Raw genomic sequence first — 19,022 nt, 5'->3', positions numbered from 1 at the left:
GTGTTGCCTCATGTGCGCATCTCTGTATTGGAAATAAAATAACAAACTTGCCTGCAGGTCGCACACCAGAAGCACCGCTCTGCGGGGCGCAATGCTGACGCAGCGCCATGCATTTTTGAATTCTAAACGTAGGTTTCTATCAGGATACACACAATGGCGCTTCAAGTCGGCGACTGCCCGCGACGATTCGGGACACTTCATGTTTTTGCCACGCCACAGAGAGTGTCTGGTGTGCCGTGTCGCGGCTTTGGCTTTTTAACTTTGTCTCAGTCAAAGTTAATTCAGTGTGCGTGGTTCTTAGTCTCGATGTACAAGCTCAGCACTTCAAACTAGCACACAGTTGGCTGTAAAACTATACAAAGACACAAATGATTTTGTACTCTCTACTTGGTCTGTGTCCGAGTCGTACATGTAGGACTGAATGCTGATCCTCTCACTCTTGCTCCTTCTCTCAGTCTGCCTGTCTGACTCTGTTGCAAACACAGAGTGGGTGAGCTCTTGGCTCCGCCCCCTTGTTACGTTGGCAGGAAGCCGAAACTAATTTACATGTGAAGCAACACACCCCTAAATCAGCGAACTGTGGACACGCCCCCAACATGACACTTTTTAACACATTATAATAAAAAAATCTGAACTGTGTTTTAAACTGAACCTAAACTGGCACACTCAGAAGAACCATAATATTAATATTAAATCATAAAAAAGAGTTAAACTATGTGCCCTTTAATGGAAAAACATATAACAAACTCGATTAATGTAACCATTTAGAAGAAAACGGCATGTTTTACTATAGACCTTTTTGTTAAAACGCAAAATTATCCATTATGCTTTGCGTGTACATGCAAGGAGAATGCTAAGAACTTCCAGTCGGCAGCTGATGCATGTAAACAGTCACATTTGGACAGCTTTGAAACGATAGTTTTAATCTATTTTACCTGCTTTTATCATCTTGGAACTAATACTGCTGTCGATCAGCGCCACCTTCTGGACTGTTCATTTAAAAAATGTGATCTAAATGTGATGGAAAACAACTGCTGTGAGTCATTTTCCCCTCGTTGTCAGACGAGTGCCATTTAAATGGACCCTTGTCATCGCTAAAGTCAACATTTTCTCTTTCTTTCAAACATATATACAACCCAAACAAATGTAATTCACCAAAATGTTTGACACACACACATAGCCTACTGTGCTGTCCCACTGACACACTGATTTAATAACTGTGACAAAGTGAAAATAAAGTGACATTTTAAAATGACATAAAAACACAAACTGTGGTAAATACTACACACTAAACTTAAACGGCTTGCGATTAGAATCAACATGCAAATCAGTCAGTAGAGTAATGCACTTTTATTGGTCAATTTTGTAAATTGCATGACTTACACACCTGTTAAGTTTCATGCCAGTAATCTGGTTTGCTCTATAATGCAGTGAAATATTGCACGTGTGCGTGCGTGAGTAAGCGTGAGTGAGCGTGCGTGAGCGTGCGTGCGTGCGTGCGTGCGTGCGTGCGTGTGTGTGTGTGTAACAGCTGACAGGCCGGGGAGACGCACACTGTATTTCTGACGGCAGACACGTGAACTAGGAGAACGTTTTTCATTTGCGCTTAAAGCACACACTGAAAATAAAATATTATTCAAAGATGATTCCTTGGATTTACTAAATTTTTTACGTTAAGTGGTTGTAAACTATTTATTTTGGCTGAACTTAAACAAATTAAGTTGAACATTGCTCAATTTAATTAGTTTGTTTAAATTCAACACAAATAAATTGTTTGCAACAGTTTTGCATGCAACACTTTTTTCAGTGCATCTGACAGATTATAACGGCTTTAACACACACCTTTCAAAGTTGTGTGTCACAAAAACACTCCGTAATCTATTAAATACACTATTGAAACCCATTTTCGGAGTGCAAATTACCGATTGTAAATGCTGTAAACGGAAGTTCTAAACATTCTACCGAATGACACTGGTCACTATGGCGCCCTCTATGCAGCAGCCAAGAAAAAGGTCTATAGCTTTTAGATTGTATCAAAAATCAGAAAAATGGCAGAACCAAACACAGCACACGGTTGGCTATACTGTGGTGTTTTGTGAAAATGAACTTTAACCTTTTATTCCCCACAGCCAAATCTCCATCTGTCAGTGATCGTTATCTTCGTGTCATGATCAGTTCCGTGATGCCCCGTGCCTCCGATAGTGTGTGGAGGGAAAGCGCGTGCACATTTTAACGGAACTGGAAGTACATATTTGGTGATGTACCGTGTCGACGTCGATGCGATCAAACAAAAGATCTGAACCCAACTCGATTCATTTTTTCGACTATGAGTCAAATAGTTCGCTAAAGAATCAATAGTTTTAAACAAGCTGCACTTAGAATTAAACCTCAGCTGGATGGTTTCATTCACTTAGAGCTGTGTTACACACTGCATGGAAGGTCATTTAGAAAAACCATAAAAGGGGCTCTTTAAAGTATTGCACTATATATCCGGGTTACTTTCAGTTTCTCTCAGCGTGCAGTCGAGAGTAGCGCATATGCAGATTATTTCTGGGGCTGATTTAAATGTTGAAATATGCCCGTAAGTGCTCTATTTTTACTAAAACTCTTTTTTTTTAATAATCAAGTGTAATTTGATTATAATCAATTTTATACCTCCTGTATTTCGTTATACAAACACTTCTGCTTGTTATACTGGTGGTGTAAATATGATCATTTTGCTAATATTCGATTCAAATGATCTCATTAATTGATTTTCCTCATATGCATAGTAGGATTTGTATTAAAAAATTAGCATTTGTAAAGTTTCACTGCTGGCAGAATTGAACACGTTAAAATAAATGTGAATATATACGTACTCTCCCCTCTTTGTTCTAGTTTTACAAAAAAGACTAATATTGAGAACAATTGCCAGTAAAGTCACTAAAGTTACCCAATCTGCTTTCTGCCGTTCTTGCTCTATCTGTTAAACTTTTGGTTTAGCAACATTTGATTGGAACAGAATAATACTAATAATAATACTAATAATAATAACAATTATTATTATTATTATTATTATTATTATGCCTGTTATTAAATTGTAGTATTTTGATAATTAAAAATACCCCTTTAATATGTACAACAAGAAACAAAAAGGAGCTTTGATACTCTGCGGAAGAATGTCTGAGTGCATCAATAATACATCAGGTTTCCACTTTTTTCTTGTGCTTGAATATTAAAGCGGCCCTCCTATGAATTGTCAGTCACTGATATGACCCCCCACCAATTTGAGTTTAAGACCCCTGCTATATACAGTCATAGTGAATGGAGTCTAAATGATACAAATATCCAGACGTCCTTTAGTGTGTCTCGAGGCCACGGCAGGCTAAAACGATGACAATTTCAGTGCTCTCATACTTGGCTTTGGTTTCGTGTGTGGTGCACAGAAGAGAGGCTCTCAGTAGCCACATAAATGTCACATGCTTTTAATTTGCCTACCAAAAGTGTCCAAAGTCCTTTAAATAGAAATCAGTCTGCATGCTTTTATTGAGAACGTATTGTAGGAAGTCATTTTTTAGTTTTTAGTAGTTCAAGCTCAAAATCTGACACGTTTATCGCTTGGTGTGCTTACTTTTTTATGGCTTTTCTAGGGATAATAAGACATGCAGCAAAATTAATTGTTCTTCTTGTTAAGCTGCTTTGAGACACCAAGTAAAAAGAAAAATATGACAGTAACTTCAATCACCTAAACAAACAGTGCAGGTTCACAATGAGATCACTTTAGAATAGATGCTTTATTTTAAATCAACATATAAGTATATATACACATACACTATTTAAAAACTGCGAAGCAAAACTGCAGGTGAGGAACAGGCTAAAGTAACAAACTAAACTCTCTTTATCTTATCAGGATATCTCTAAATAACCAGAGTAAATAATACCTCTCTCTCTCTCTCTCTGACTAACATTAGCATAGACAAAAGTACACAAGAGTAACACTAGAGAGCGGGAGCACAATACATTATCTTATAGAGAATTGTTTGTCATCAGATAACACGGATAACATCAATAATACACCTGTTAATCACAACAGTAATTAAGCTTTCAGTGTATACATACAGTATAAACATAAAACCATAAAGACATAATAATAGAGTTTAAAAATAAGAATATAAATAATCCTCAGTGACCAAATTATGTTTGTACAAAATCTTTTTTTTAGTTTAGCTTCTCCTTTTATGGCACTATTTATATGGCAGTTTCGGTCTCTGGATGTTCACAGAGGTCACACTATATATTCCAAACCACTAACTAATAAAAATAATATGTCTGCATGTAAAAACACTTCATTCATAACTGATGCACTGTACACAGTGAAATAAAACCAATCTTGAGGCTCCTCATTAGTGCGTCTTCACCAAACTGTATACTTGATCTCCAGAGTTCGACTGAACTGGTGTATGGATGGGGGAGTACAGGTGGTCAACACTCTTAAGAAGAAAGAATTACATGGTATTAAATGTGTTGGTATTCTCTTCATAATTCGACGATTATGTGGGTTTGCTTTGTGAGATTGTTCATACCTTATTTTTCTCTGTATTTTGTTGATGCTGTTGTTTGTTGACCAAAACATCTGAAATGCAATGCAGAAGCATATCAACACATTAATGAACATGTTTTACACTTGATGAACAAGTTACAAGTTAACAATAACTTTAATGTTGTAACGAATGACACTTTGCACATTAAAATGATCTCTTCTCAGAGTTGCGTGTTGTGATGAATGTTGCGTTTCTCCCACTTCCTCATATAGCTGACTGTGATTGGCTGAGCCATGTCTCTAACACTTATATGTGTGTGTAAAATGCTGATTTTAAACTAGTGAGAAAATGTTGTCGCTGATGTGGTTGTTTCTGCAGTTGGAGTTGGAGTTTCCAGAATGTATATATAACTATAGTAACAACTTGTAACAAGATCTTATCCTCATAACAGAATGACTTTGTTTTAGAGACCTCCTATTTTACCCCTTTTTCAAGATTTAATACAAGTCTTTTGTGTCTCCAGAATGTGTGTGTAAATTTTCAGCTCAAAATAACCATCAGATTATTTATAATACCTTTCTGAACATTGGAATTTTCTGCGCTAAACACGATGTCGCTGTTTTTGTTGCCTGTGCCTTTAATGCAAATGAGCTGGTTCTCCCCGCCCACCGTTCCCACGTGTGTGTCAGAGCCACAGAGATTGAGAGAGTCTCCATTTACTACTGCATCTCATGTCAGATAAACAGCACATTGACACATAAGAATGAGAAATACTACAGTAACTTATGGTTATTTTGTATATTTGTTGTGGAGTTAATTAAAGCCTTTCTGCAACAATGAGTCACACACAATGTCGTTACAAAGTTTGTGCGAACACGCACACGTTTAGCTTTGCACTGTTTGTACGACAAATGTGACATGATACACGTTGATTAACACTGTATCATGGATACAGTGGATATCTGTTATGTTAATATACAAAATAAACCTGATTTAAAGTCAACAAATGCCTCGTTTCCACTGAGTGGTACAGTACGGTACGGTTCGGTATGGGTCACTTTATCTGGCTTGTGTGCCAAATTGTACCAATGGTACCATATTGGTAGGTGTGGTGTTCGACAGTAAGTTGCAGTTGACGTCATACTCGAAGTTCACATATCATATGAGAAGCACTTCTTACTAAACGAGGGCTTTACATACATAAATACTTATGTAATACATTAGTATTTATTAAAAACCTTTCTATGAACAGGATTTGATTAGCTGCAGATCAATGATAATGTTCATCAAGATGACGACAAGGTTTGTTTGAGCTAGGGTTGGGTATCGTTTGGACAGTGTTTGGACAGTGTTTTAAAAACTGTTTTAAACTTGTTCATTCTTGAGGTGCTGCTGATCACAGAAAGCTGAACAGATCTTTTAATCCCAGTTGCTTTGTGTCCTGTCTTGTGTTTTTGTTTATAAGCACTACTATATGGAGACATATAGGAATGTACGAAAAACATCCAGAATAAAAAGACAGATGAAATGACTTAAAACAGGAAATGGGTGTTGTCTCTGAGAAGCTGTGGTCACTTCACAGTTTCTAACTCAAGGTTTATTTATCCTACCAGATGCTGTTACTAAGACTATTTGATCATTTCCTGGAAAATGTTTTTCTTTTACCTTCATATATGGGTTGAGATGTGGCTGGTGCAGAAGTGATGAGAGAATATATCTCTGGTGGTCCAGAACAACTCTGAAAGTAATGAACAACTGTAAATAAAACGTAGTTAACGATTCTCAATAAAATAGTGAGTTATTGGTCAGATCACATGATTTTGTCACAATTTCGGCACAATTGTCTTGATGTAGGGTGTTGTGGGAAGTCGTAAACGACAAATGGGCGTCATGACACAAGATTCAGTCGTAATGTGGCATGGTTCATGAGAACCGAGACCATATTTGTGACGCATTACGACACCATAACAGAAAGTCTAGCATGTTTAATTTTTTCCCTGATCTTCACAACGAGTTCAGTTTTCATTCCGTTTCCATCAGTTTTGTTCTTCCGAGGTAAACTGGAAACACGTTGAGTGCTGCAAATACATTGTAAAATTGTAATTGCTTATTCAAGTTACTTCATTCGTTCATTTTCAGTTCAGCTTATTAAGTTCAGTCCCTTTATTAATCAGGGGTCACCACAGTGGAATGAACCGCCAACTTATCCAGCACATGTTTTACACAGCGGATGGCCTTCCAGCTGCAACCCATCACTGGGAAACACACATACACTCTCACATTCAGCCACATACATTACGGACAATTTTAGCTTAACTAATTCACCTGTACCACATGTCTTTGGACTGTGGGGGAACCCGGAGCACCCAGAGGAAACCCACGCCAACACGAGGAGAACATGCAAACTCCACACAGAAATGCCAACTGACCCAGCCGAGGCTCGAATGAGCAACCTTCTTACTGTGAGCTGACAGCACTACCCAATGCGCCCCAATTACCCAATTACTTGATTAATTAAATAGAAACTGACCAGCGTAGTGGATGATTTTGTCTTTAAAGCTGAAAACTGTAATATAGGCTTCTCTGAAACTGAATATTTCACTTTAGTTTTATTTAGGCTGGATTTTATTTTAACAAACCAGTTTGTGTGCTTTGGTGCTGTAGCATATAGCAGAGTGGTTTTGAAGCGCTTCACCTTCAGATGTTATTCGTTATTCTTGTTTATCTAGTAGATAACTGACCAACAAAAAATACATTAAAATTAAGATAAAAAATATACCATACAAATTTCATTTCAAATAGATATTTTTTCCAAGAAATTTTTACTATTATTTTTTTTGTTTCTGCCCATCCACTACTCAGCTGTGCTGGTAGAGTATTTGTTTTTCCTCTGTGGAAAATAACAATTTAATTATTGCTTCAGAATTATTGTAATTGTTGTATCACAAACCTCTGTCATGTATTTGCTAAATTTTTTAGGTCATTATTTTGTCTTGCATCTTATTTTTCCTTGGTGCTGATGTGCTTTCATTTCTCCGTCTTACTTACAGCAAGTTCAGGTGAGGAAGTGTTTAATAAGCAAATAAATATCCATTTAGATAAAAAAAAAATGTAACATTAAAAAGGAAATATACGTTTGATCCTATCAACGTCATAACGAATGCCGTTAAATAATGTAGCCTAGTTGTCAGCAAGCATTAGTGTTTATTGAGATTGACATACGATAAAAAAAACATTGAAATTAGATAAGATAAAAAATATTGTTATAACACTTGTGACTGTTTTGGGAAATAAAGCTCGTCGTAGATATTACAGAATGACTGATCATGAAGGAACGTGTAGTCTGGCACATTTTTAACCCTCGACAAGTCAAGATTTTATTAAGACAAAATCACATAATCTGACAGTGACTTTCGTAACTGACAATTAAAATCGTGTGATCTGACCAGGGCTTTACTTTCAACCATTCTTGGTTTTATACTAATTTTAAGTTTTAATATTTTATTTTTGTAAGACAGTTAATGAATAGATACTCACCATACCGATTCCTTGACTAGATACATCTGAGTTCATTGTTCTCATTTTATTGCTGTGAATGAAATATTGATTTTATGGCATTTTCATGCATTTGTAGGAGCTAAATATTTAAATTGTTTACTGTAAAATTGTTAGTTAAAAAAAAAACAGACACTTAAATATAGTGCATGAACAAAACCTACTTTTTTCTTCTTCTTTTACCTAGAAAACAATGAACCACAACATTATTTGTTTATTGTTATTGAATTTTAGATCACATAGTAAATTGAACAGCATAGAGTGTACAGTTGTGAACCTGACTTGCAAACCAGCACAGACAGAGGAATCCACATAAAATGACGCCAACAGCAGTGGACACCAGTGGTATCAGCCATGTAGCTTCTTTATCTGTCTCAAAACAACACCAACACTTTAATACATGTTTACGTACAGTAATGAAGTTTAATATATGCAGTATATGTGCTTTTTAGATTAATAAGTCCACCTGAGAAAAAATATGAATGTGTATTTGTTTTATAATTTGTGTGTGCATAAAAAGAAGTAAATATTCTACAGAACTTGAGAAGAGAATGCTCATATAGAGGAAAATAATTTAAAAATAAAGCTTTTGTATGTAGGATGATTGAAATTTCAATTAACATTAGGATTAAGAATAATTTTACGGTCAGGTAAACCTTACTTATTTGTGTGTGTGTGTGTCTGTGAATGAAGCTTTTGAAGTGGAGCTGGATTTAAAATGGAAATTGTTTTACGAATGTGGAGTGTTGCTGATGATATTTTTCAAATGTTACCATGCCTGGGGGCCATTGAGGTTTCAGTCGTGGAAATGACAGAAACTGTTTCTGGAAAAGAATGTAAATTAAAATGAACACTAAAGAACTATTTTATTGTTAATTGTGTGTTTTTGAATTGAACATTGAACTTAACTTACGTTTTTCCTTGTCTGCTTGTGAAGCCTTTGCAGTGGATGTTGCTATTGAAAGTGCAGTGAGAATATACAAGTTGGATTTTGACTGAAAATTGATTTAAGAAAGATGAGTGCTACAGGTGATGTTTTTTTTTAAATGTTACCATGTCTGGGGGTCATTGAGGAACTTTACTTACTTGTTTTTGGGTCTGTTTCTGGTGAAGCTTTTGCAGTGGACTTTACTGTTGAATCTACAATGAGAATGGTGCAAGCTGTGTTGAAAATGTAAATTATTTTAGGAAAGATGAGGATTTCTGATGATATTTTTTAAAAGTTGCTATGTCTAGTGGTCGTTGAGACTTCAGTCGTGGGGATGACAATAACTGTTGCTGAAAAAGAGATTTAAATAGCAATATATAAGTTTCAATAAACACTATAAAAGAAAAAAATGTCCTAAAATACACCCTGTCCTAACAGCACACAACGTGACACGATTTTAGTGACTAGCAACTTATATGTCTGCTTAGGTTGTGACATGATAGAAACTTTTAAATACCAGTAGAGCCATTCAGAAGTGCAGAATAGTGCACTGGCCTGTAGGTTTGGGGGCCTTGTAAATATTTAACTAATGCATTCACAACCACGAAACTGTTATTGAACTAATAAAGTAAGAAATGTAAAAAGAAAGTAATAACATCCTTTCCATCAAACATTTGGCCCTATACAAAAAAAAGTATTCAGACAAACAGACAAATAATAAATGTAATACCTTTTACATGACATTGCTTCTTTTCAATGAGTTTAAGTAAAATAAAACAATCTGTAGAAATTTTAAATAATAAAAATGACTTTTTCACTTTTACACTAGGAGCCATGTGCCAGCCACTAACAGGGGAAAGCTGCTGCTCTCTCTCTTGGCTGCTGCTTTGATGCTGAAGTATTAAGATGGCCAATGTTAACGCATATCCAACAAGCTCGTATTGTGTGGGTAAAGAAGAAGACTGGATCGGCGACTCAGGTAGGAAATAAGTTTTCTGTATTTTAATTTGAAATCAGACCCAAAAAGTCATTAGGAGGTAGCTCCCAGGCTCTACTCTCTCTCTCTCTCATGTCCCTCTTTGTCTGCTCCTTAAATGTCAACTCTCTGTCCCAATCACTGCAAAGTGACACACGTGTTAGTCATGTCTATGATTGACCTACTTTTCAGCCGCTAGTCTCCTAATGCTGTGTTTACACCAGATGCGACACGTGTGAATAAGTCTTGCTATTTGCGCGCAAATATATTCGTTAACATTTTGAGTTTACTCTCTTCATTTGCACTTTTCGTATCATGGGCAGTGCTTCTGTCTGTTCGGTGACTCTAGCTTCATTGCTAAATGGCTTACATGAATTTTATTAAGAGAGTAGCTGTGCTTATGTGATTTAGGAAGGCTGAAAAACAGCATAAATTCATTCGGCGCCGTGTGTAGATCTTTTCAGAGGTGCACTCAGCTCTGAGTTCATCAACTTCTCCAGAAACTTTACCTGGATGATAAAGGCTTTCAGCGGTGCTTTGATGAAGTTTGATGAACTGTTGTCTGCTGTCAGCAGGATAATTTCCCCTCAGGACACCAACAACAGGCACTATGTCATAGTCACGCTCCTATAAGAGCAAGCTCCTGATAACGCGGCACGAATGTCCACTGAGGTTCAGATTTTTCAACTCGAGCAATATATGCATCAAATGTACAAAACGCTCAACTCGGGCCGCTTCACCCGCAGGATGTCTGTTTATGTTTTTGCATTGACATGTAAATAATTCACGCTTGACACTTCATAAGCGTCTGGTGTGAACGCACCATAACACGTTCTTCCACTGTGCAGGGCGTTTGATCATGCGCTCCTCATGAAGGCATTCAACTAATGAGGACTGTAAAAAGCAAAAGCCAAATTCCGGATATTTTAGAAATTATTTTCTCCCAAAACGAGGACACATCTGCAAAAACGAGGATTTATGGTCAGCCTAGTAAAAACTAGTATATGTAGCATATAGTTACTTTATTTTGAAAATCTTAGGTAAACTATCTGGTGGCTCTTTCAGTATGGCTAAAATGGTATTCGGCTCACACTGGAAAAATATGAATGCATAAAAAACCACAAAATAAACCACATAATCAGCATCTGAGGTGATCACTGTCATAGTAGTTTATGCTGTGGATCAACCGCTATATTGCAGAAATAGAAACCGTTTCTAAAATAGAAACGTTGTGTGTTGCAGTCATGGATAGTTAGGACAAAGATTAAGATGAAAAAGATAGCTTTCATTATGTGTTGAAACATTGTGTCGTGTCTGGTTAGGACAGTGTTAGATGCATGTTTAAATCAAACACTAAACTTTACTCGCATGTTTTTGAGTTTGTTGGTGAAGCGTTTGGAGTGGACTCTGCTGTTGAAACTGCAATAAGAACATCATATCTTACATTTCGAATTTACATGTGTCTTAAAGGCTCATATATATTTATGTTGTACTGAACTGAACATTGTAAGGCATTTGTAAAGTGGAGGTAAGGTGCAAAATTAACTTTGTAATAATTTGTTAGTATTTATTAAAGCATTTACAGAACATGTATTGTATTACATGTCTGTCTGAAAGCAAAAGGCAATGTGCTTTTCAAAAAAGTGGGAGAAACTTGCAATTGTTGTGGAAATTATTTTTGAGCAGACATTGCTGAAGCTAAAAAAACCTTTCATAAGTATGTACTATATTCTGACATACCTCTGTTACAAGAAGTTGCCATACAAACTGCAGAAAGATATAGTTATACTATTTACAGACTGAATATGGCACTGTTGTAAATGGATCTCCAGCCTCCTCCCCTGCGCACAACCAGAATGAACTATCACCCGAATTTTTGTTCGATCTATTTGGACTCCATTCCCCATAAGCCTCCTTGTCTGGGACTGATTGTGGTGGGAGGTGCATATAATTTGTTCTCGATCAAATAAGTCTCTTGTTCTATGCACTTCAGTGCAAAGTCTTGATTTGCATAACAGTCATTACAGGTTACATAGTGTTTTGCCTTATCTGTGCTTTGATCCCTTGTTTGCTTATTGTGTCTGTGATTGTTCTCTGCCTGCCCGTGTATTGACTTGTCATTGGATTGCCCTTCTGTTTTCGGATTGCTGTTATCTAAACAGTTAATAAAGCAGTGCTGATGGATCAACTAGCTTCTGACTCATCACGACAGGTACACACAATTTATAGCAGTGTTAACCGTATTTAAAACCATCCCATAATCAACAGCTTTGTTTTTCTTTAGCCTTTCAGTGTACTTCCTATTTGTGTTCAAAAAACGTCTCCGGTTTAGATCTCAGATTTTTTTTTTCATTTGTCTTTTGAATTCAACATTAATTCTATTCAGTGACTTTTGTCAATGAGCATAAGGGATCAACTTACAGTACCTTTGGGTTGCTTTGTGGTGCTGGTTGGGAGATTTGGTTTTGAATCTTAACATAGAAATAACAACACACAATATCAGAGGAATCATTTTTCAGTAGAAAATGGTTTCTCAAGTTTACCATGAAATAAACAAAAAGGGAGTTTTCTAGAAAAGGTTTGACTTACAATGTGTCCTGTATGTTGTGGTTTTAGAAGTGGATTTTACAGTTGATGCTGCTAAAAATTAGCAATAGTACAGCAAATGTTCAACATGTAATCAAGAGCTTGAAAGAAGACATTTTTCGATGATATTTAAGGTGAAGTAAAAAGAAAATGCTATTTTAATGTATAAACTCAGTTGCTCACAGGTTTTCTTGGCTGTTGTAGTCTGTTTAGTGGGGTTTGGAGAAACTGCAAAGACATCAGAATTATAGTCATTTTAGAGAGTCATTTTACAGCATTTGCAAGCATCAAAACAATGTTTTAACAGGTTGTTCAAATGCAATAGCATACTGTTGATTATATACTGCACATGTTACTAAAACATGTAAACTCTCCTATTTTCCTGTGATTCACCGGTATTTTACTATTCTATCTCTCTATCATTCCGTCAAGGTATTTTCGCATATTTCTTCCATATTTTTAATCTTCCTATTGTTGGAATATCATGCCAATTCCATGCATGTTCAATAAGAAAAGGTCTGGAGAGGGTTTTCTTCAATGGCAAAAATATCAGTAATTTATTAGATACAAGTGAATAATTCGATGACAGAGCTCTGGGTTACGTTACCCCAATGCAATACAAGAATTACATTCAAGAGGTTCGCAACTAACATACTTTTCCCTGACCCCAGCATATATACACAACTGATATTAACAGGTGGAGTTTTGGTGTAACGTCACTTATCAGTCATTCTGCAGTCCTATGGCTCTTGTACTCCAGACACACTTCCTCTTTCTGCAACCCTTCTCTGCATACCAGAACTGAACAATTACGTGCATCTTTAATATATTTCACTTCTGCATCATGACAACTTGCGACAAGTCTAGACTTCAGTCTGGAACAAAGGCCCCCACCCTAAATTTGTTCTTATTATGCTATTTCCATCTTGTCAGCAGTTTTTTCTAAAAAGTATGCAGCACAGTAAAAAAGAGGAAGTGTGTCTGGTCAATATGTGGTATCATACAATAGAAAATATTGAATAATCTGTTGTTAGTCTAAACATTTTTCTAATAAAAAATAAAGACACAAAAATAATAAAAATAAATTCCTTTTTCCCACACTATGAAGGGTGGCAATAAACATTAAAGATATTCCCTTTACGCAACCCACACCGCTGAACCACCAGTGGACGCCCCTTGCTCTTAAACATGAATCTGTTCTGTACTCACATTGAGGGGGATATCCCTTATTTTAACATCCCAATGTTGACAGTGTGCCTTCTGCCCCCCAAACAAAACCATATAGGTAAACCACAATATGTTTGTGTGAAACTTGAAACTTGGCTGTTTCTCAATATGCGTTCTTCAGCAGTCTTGCGTTCTCGTGTAACGTCATCATCAGCTGCCAAAGTTCAGTTCCAATACTCAAGAACGGAGGACGCGTGAAACTTCCCGGATGTGTTCTTGATATCGAGACCGCACCGATGCAGACTTGAGCACCGAACTCGCTCTAGAAGTCCCAGAAGTCATTGTGACTGGAGGTGGGAAGCGCTACATTTTATTTAGATTTATTATTAAAGTTCAGAGATATCACTTATTTATCTCAGGAGTTTCCCTAAATGAAACGGTGAATATAAACATTACCATGAACATCTTAATAAAAGAATAAACACATTAAGGGTGTTTATTTGCTGAAATTTGTATTAAAATCTGTTTTATTTATATTGTGCAACGTATATATACAATGTTTTTATGCAGAATATATATTTTTTAAATGGGAAGAACAATAAATCATTGCATGAATGCTGTAATGTTTACATAATATTCCATTAAAAACACTTGAAGGTCATGTGACCATCAGGAAGAACGCAACATCTCAATTCTCAGAGGACGCGTTCTCTGCTCTCGTGGTCTCCCGAGTTCGTTTTTCCAAGGACACCTGGCAAGACCGGTCTTCACAAGTCCATTCTCTGCGTTCTTGGAATTGAGAAACAGCCTATGAGCCTGTTAACACCATGTCATTTCATACGATTTCTCTGATGGGATAGCGATCTGATTGCTAAAAAACATTTTTATTTGATCAGTCATTCAGTCGTATGAAAATGTACCATTTTAAGAAGGAGGAGTGGCACCCAACCACACCCCTAAACCCAACCGTCATAGGTGGAAAAGAAAATCTTACTAAATTGTACGAATGAGATCGTACGAATTCATACAAATTAGCCACTATGTTTGTGACCAAGTTATCTATGTAATGAGTATAAATAAAAAAAATTTAAAAACTCATGCACAAGCACTTGATCACATCCTGAAGTTGACTGCAACTCAGGATGTGACGCCTGATATTGATGCACTTCTGAAAGCTAAAAGATGCCAGGTATCAGGAGTCAAAACTATATAACTAAACTATGCAACCTCACTTAAAGTGCTGCATGAGACACCCTGATATAGTTCTGCAGACATCCCAAGTCTCCCGGAAGTTCCAGGAGTCTCCCGCATATGCATAGAGACTCCCTAATGCCTGCAAAAGAATGATAATCTCCCGGAAACCGCGCGTCTCACCCACCCTCCTGCTCCCGCACACCTCTCTCTCCCCACCTGTCTTCACATCATAGCTTCACATACGCCACCGTACACTCCCCTCCCACCGCTCTTCAAATAGGTTGTGGAACAACCCAACCACCTTTATCCCTCCCCCTGGTCTTCAAATACATTGCCCCCTCCATGTTTTTAAGTTACATATACCATTATTTACATATACCAGTCTGGCCCACTTGTGAATTGATTTTACTCCATATGGCCTTTGAGCTAAAATGAGTTTGACACATTACATGATCTTCTATATGCAAATTGAACTAGGCTACGTCAACTAAATCCCAAGATTCACCACATATTATTTAATTAATATTATAATTTTCAGAAATGTAAGCTATATGTTTTATTTAGCATTCAAATTATTTTATATGCAAGCTGTAAAACATCATTTTCCCAAGTGTGCAAGGCAGGTTCCATGATTACTTTTATTATAGGTGTCCCAAAAACTACACATCTGCCACCAAAGAACTACAAATCACCCATCTCCCCCCCGCCCCCCACACACACACAAAACCTATCCCTGTTTTTCCTGATTACACGCACACACTGACTCACATCTGAAGCTCTTCATTGTTTCATTACCTGGACTATAAAAAGAGCACTCACACACGCATCTTGGCTGAGTCTTGTTATCTGTTAAAACTGTGACATTATGACGCATTTTCCCTTGTCTTGTCTAGCCGTGTTTTGACCCTTTGCTGTGTTTTGTTTATCTTGCCTGCCGCCTGTACCGACCACTCGCCTGTTTATTGACTATGATTCTGGATTATCTGTATGTATCTGTTTACCCCTGTTTTGACCGTTGCCTGCCTGACTAATCTTATTAATTATAACTGCACGTTGATCCTCAACCCCGTTGTCAGCGTCCCTCAGATACAATAGGCTATGAAACATTTATTTTTGTATACAGATATTTGTAAGACATCATTCAAAACAGGAAAAGCATTAAATTAATTTGTGTATAACATACTGTATCAAAACAAGCAAAAAAACAACAACTATGTGCCTTTGTAAACAAATAATTTTTTATTATTTAAAATATTTATTATTATTTTTATATAATAGTTTTTTCTATTAGGCCTAATATTCCTCTCTTTTCACACAGAGAAGCTATATATGCTTATCTAGCATATGTTTTTACGCAGTGGATGTCCTTCCAGCTACAATCCAGTACTGGGAAACATCCATACATACTCATTCACACTCAAACACTACAGCCAATTTAGTTTATTCAATACACAGAAATACCAACTGACCCAGCCGTGACTCAAACCAGTGACTTTCTTGCTGTGAGGTGACAGTGCTAACCACTGAACCACCGTGCTGCCCACATCTGATATTAATTTAACAATTTAATTCAACATTTCAAGGTCAAAAATAGAACAATTTAAAAAATCTTATTGAAAAAAAACAAACCTCTCAAATTATCATCTGTGGCCTTCCGTAGCATTTGTGCTTACGGTCATCCAACACAATCTCACGGCAATTCGTAACTTTTTGATTTAGTGGCTAATTCGTACGAATTCGTATGATCTAATTCGTACAATTTAGTACGATTTGCTCATCCGCCAATGACGGTTGGGTTTAGGGGTGGGGTTAGGTGCCACGCCTCCTTTTTAAAATCTTACAATTTCGTACGACTGAACTCGTACGAATTCGTACGAATTAGCCACTAAACTGAAAAAACGTAAAATACTTACGTTTTCTCGTGAGATCAGGCTGGGTCATCTTATGGTCATATAGCATGCTCTCATGTTTATTTTGTTTCATTTTGGGAGGAGTAAAATTTACATATGTAGTTTCAACAACCAGATGTATTTAGACCTGTCCAGCTTGAAAAGTGATCCAGCTTGGATCTTGAAAAGTGTTTATTGACAATTGCAAGAAACCAAAGTTTTTCTGACCTTTAAAGATAAAAGCTTTTATAATCATTTTGTCTGCACAGTTTTTACTTCAGCAACTCAAAATCAGCCTGAGTTTCTCCAGCTTTATAAATACGGATATCAAATTTGGGTCACATTTACACTTTGTAACATTATTGGCCAAAAATTTTATCAATTATGGCTGCAGGATATTGAGAGAAGCTTACATTGCAATATTTTTTTCTTTTTCTGCTATATATATTGCAAAGTGGATATAATTTAATAGCTCTATTTTTAAAGAATTCATTCGATTTGTATCTCAAGTGCATTTCTGCAGGCATTTCTGCTCTTTTCATGGTCAGATAGCTATCCAATCAGAAAAAAAAACACATGGAGTGACCAGGTGTAAACAGACCTAAATGTTAAGTTTCTCAATGCAGTTTTATGTATTAACCACAAGTTAAATACTGTAGCTTTAACTAGAACTGCAGAACAGGAATATCTCAAGAACTTACAGAGAACATTTTAAAATATTATATAAATTGCTTGCACATCTGCACAGATTCTCTCCTCGTCACCATACTATGTATTTTACACTGAAACAGAAAAAAACCTTTACTGTATAGATGTGTCAGACATGGTATATTTCTGATATCTGTTAATCTTTTCATCTGACCAGCTCTAAAGACTCTTCCTTCCTCTATAAATGTATCAGGTTGGTCTTTTGGTAAAGTCACTGTGTGTGGTTTAGCATTTGTCAGAAAAGACCTATAATTAATTATGTGTAAAGTGCAGTTCAGAGAGACACAACAACAAATGCAAACAATCATCAGATAACATCAACAGCACTTCACTTTTCAGACATTGAATGCTCTGGATAGTTTAGCTGTCCAGTCAGTGAAACTGTCTCCTACAGTATAAACCCCAACAGACAGGAGAACATGCTGATCTGACAAAACCAAAAAATGTATATATGATGAAAATAATTTTTCTTGCTTTATGGTATGAAGAAAATGTACTACTAGTCTGCATTCTCACACTACAAAACTCTCATATGCGAACAAAATACAATAGTAATTTAATCATACCTCTTGTGTATGGGTCACTGTGTGGAGATCTGATGTCAGGTTCAGTCTTGAGTGAATAATCACAGCTCAACTGTCTGATGTTTCCTGATCTTTTCAAGAGTTCACTAAGAGTTTGATAAAACATACAAAGATGATGTTCTCCAGATGAACTCCACTGAGAGTCACGGCTGCTCAGAGAAGCACCATCTCCAGTGTAGAGATTACAGGACACATCAGCTCTGACTGAAGCTGGTATTTCACATGATATGCTGAGCTGATCTTCACTAACACTGATGAAGGGTTTCTGAAGTGTGTCTGGTGGAAGTCAAACAATACATAGTTAATAAGCACTCTACAGTCACTGTGTCAGCAGAATAATCACATAATGTTTTTTATTTTTTGCTAATATTAATATTTCAAGTATATAAATATTCCAAAGTGAATCATGTATGTTGGTTTAAAAAGAAACAGAATAGATGTACACAGTAATCCTCTATTAAAATATTATCTATATTGACATTAAAAACATGATCCACAGAAATCACTTACTGTGAGTCTGAACCTCCACGAGGAGCTGAAAAACAATGAAGATGAACAACTCCATTACAGCGAGTGTGAGAAAACAGACTGAATGAGACTCGGTGTGAATTAGGAAGTAGAGAGAGCATCAGACCACAGGAAACCATTTGCTGTACTGGTGAACTTTAAATAGGTGAATTTTTAACTAAGACTAAAATATCTCACATTACTTTGCATTCTTATTAAAATGATCATTTTAAACTATAATTTTTTAAAGATCTTCTATAAAGGTAATCTGTTTAACTTCATGTGATAAAACAATGATTTTATGAAACTCTTAATAAGCTCACAGTATTTCTGTGCTCATCATCAGAGCTTTACCACTAGAGTTCGCTGCTGAAACTGAAAAGACAATTCAACAATCATCCAAGATTC

The 19,022-nt window shown here is 36.4% G+C and overlaps 1 protein-coding gene across 3 annotated transcripts; it reads right to left on the bottom strand.

Moving 5' to 3' along the window:
* Window positions 1–3,754: 3,754 nt before the first annotated feature.
* Window positions 3,755–18,681, bottom strand: LOC130237774 (protein let-653-like). Of its 3 annotated transcripts, none has more exons than XM_056468800.1 (14): window positions 18,618–18,681; window positions 18,090–18,383; window positions 12,749–12,793; window positions 12,569–12,619; window positions 12,406–12,450; window positions 9,162–9,215; window positions 8,989–9,030; window positions 8,849–8,899; window positions 8,358–8,444; window positions 8,240–8,258; window positions 8,058–8,109; window positions 6,186–6,258; window positions 4,563–4,612; window positions 3,755–4,469 (listed from the first exon to the last, which is right to left on the bottom strand). In XM_056468800.1, exons 1-14 carry the CDS (start codon window positions 18,670–18,672, stop codon window positions 4,383–4,385), a joined length of 1,005 nt encoding a protein of 334 aa, XP_056324775.1. In that variant the 5' UTR covers window positions 18,673–18,681; the 3' UTR covers window positions 3,755–4,382. The 3 variants fall into 3 exon arrangements, with proteins under 3 accessions (XP_056324775.1, XP_056324776.1, XP_056324777.1); XM_056468801.1 differs by having other exon boundaries at window positions 12,569–12,616; XM_056468802.1 differs by lacking the exons at window positions 12,406–12,450; window positions 12,569–12,619; window positions 12,749–12,793.
* Window positions 18,682–19,022: the final 341 nt, after the last annotated feature.

Source organism: Danio aesculapii, chromosome 11 (genome assembly GCF_903798145.1).
Source record: "Danio aesculapii chromosome 11, fDanAes4.1, whole genome shotgun sequence".
NCBI classification, from domain to species: domain Eukaryota; kingdom Metazoa; phylum Chordata; class Actinopteri; order Cypriniformes; family Danionidae; genus Danio; species Danio aesculapii.
Note: the sequence above shows the minus strand (reverse complement) of the source record. Positions and strands in the feature narration are given on the sequence as shown.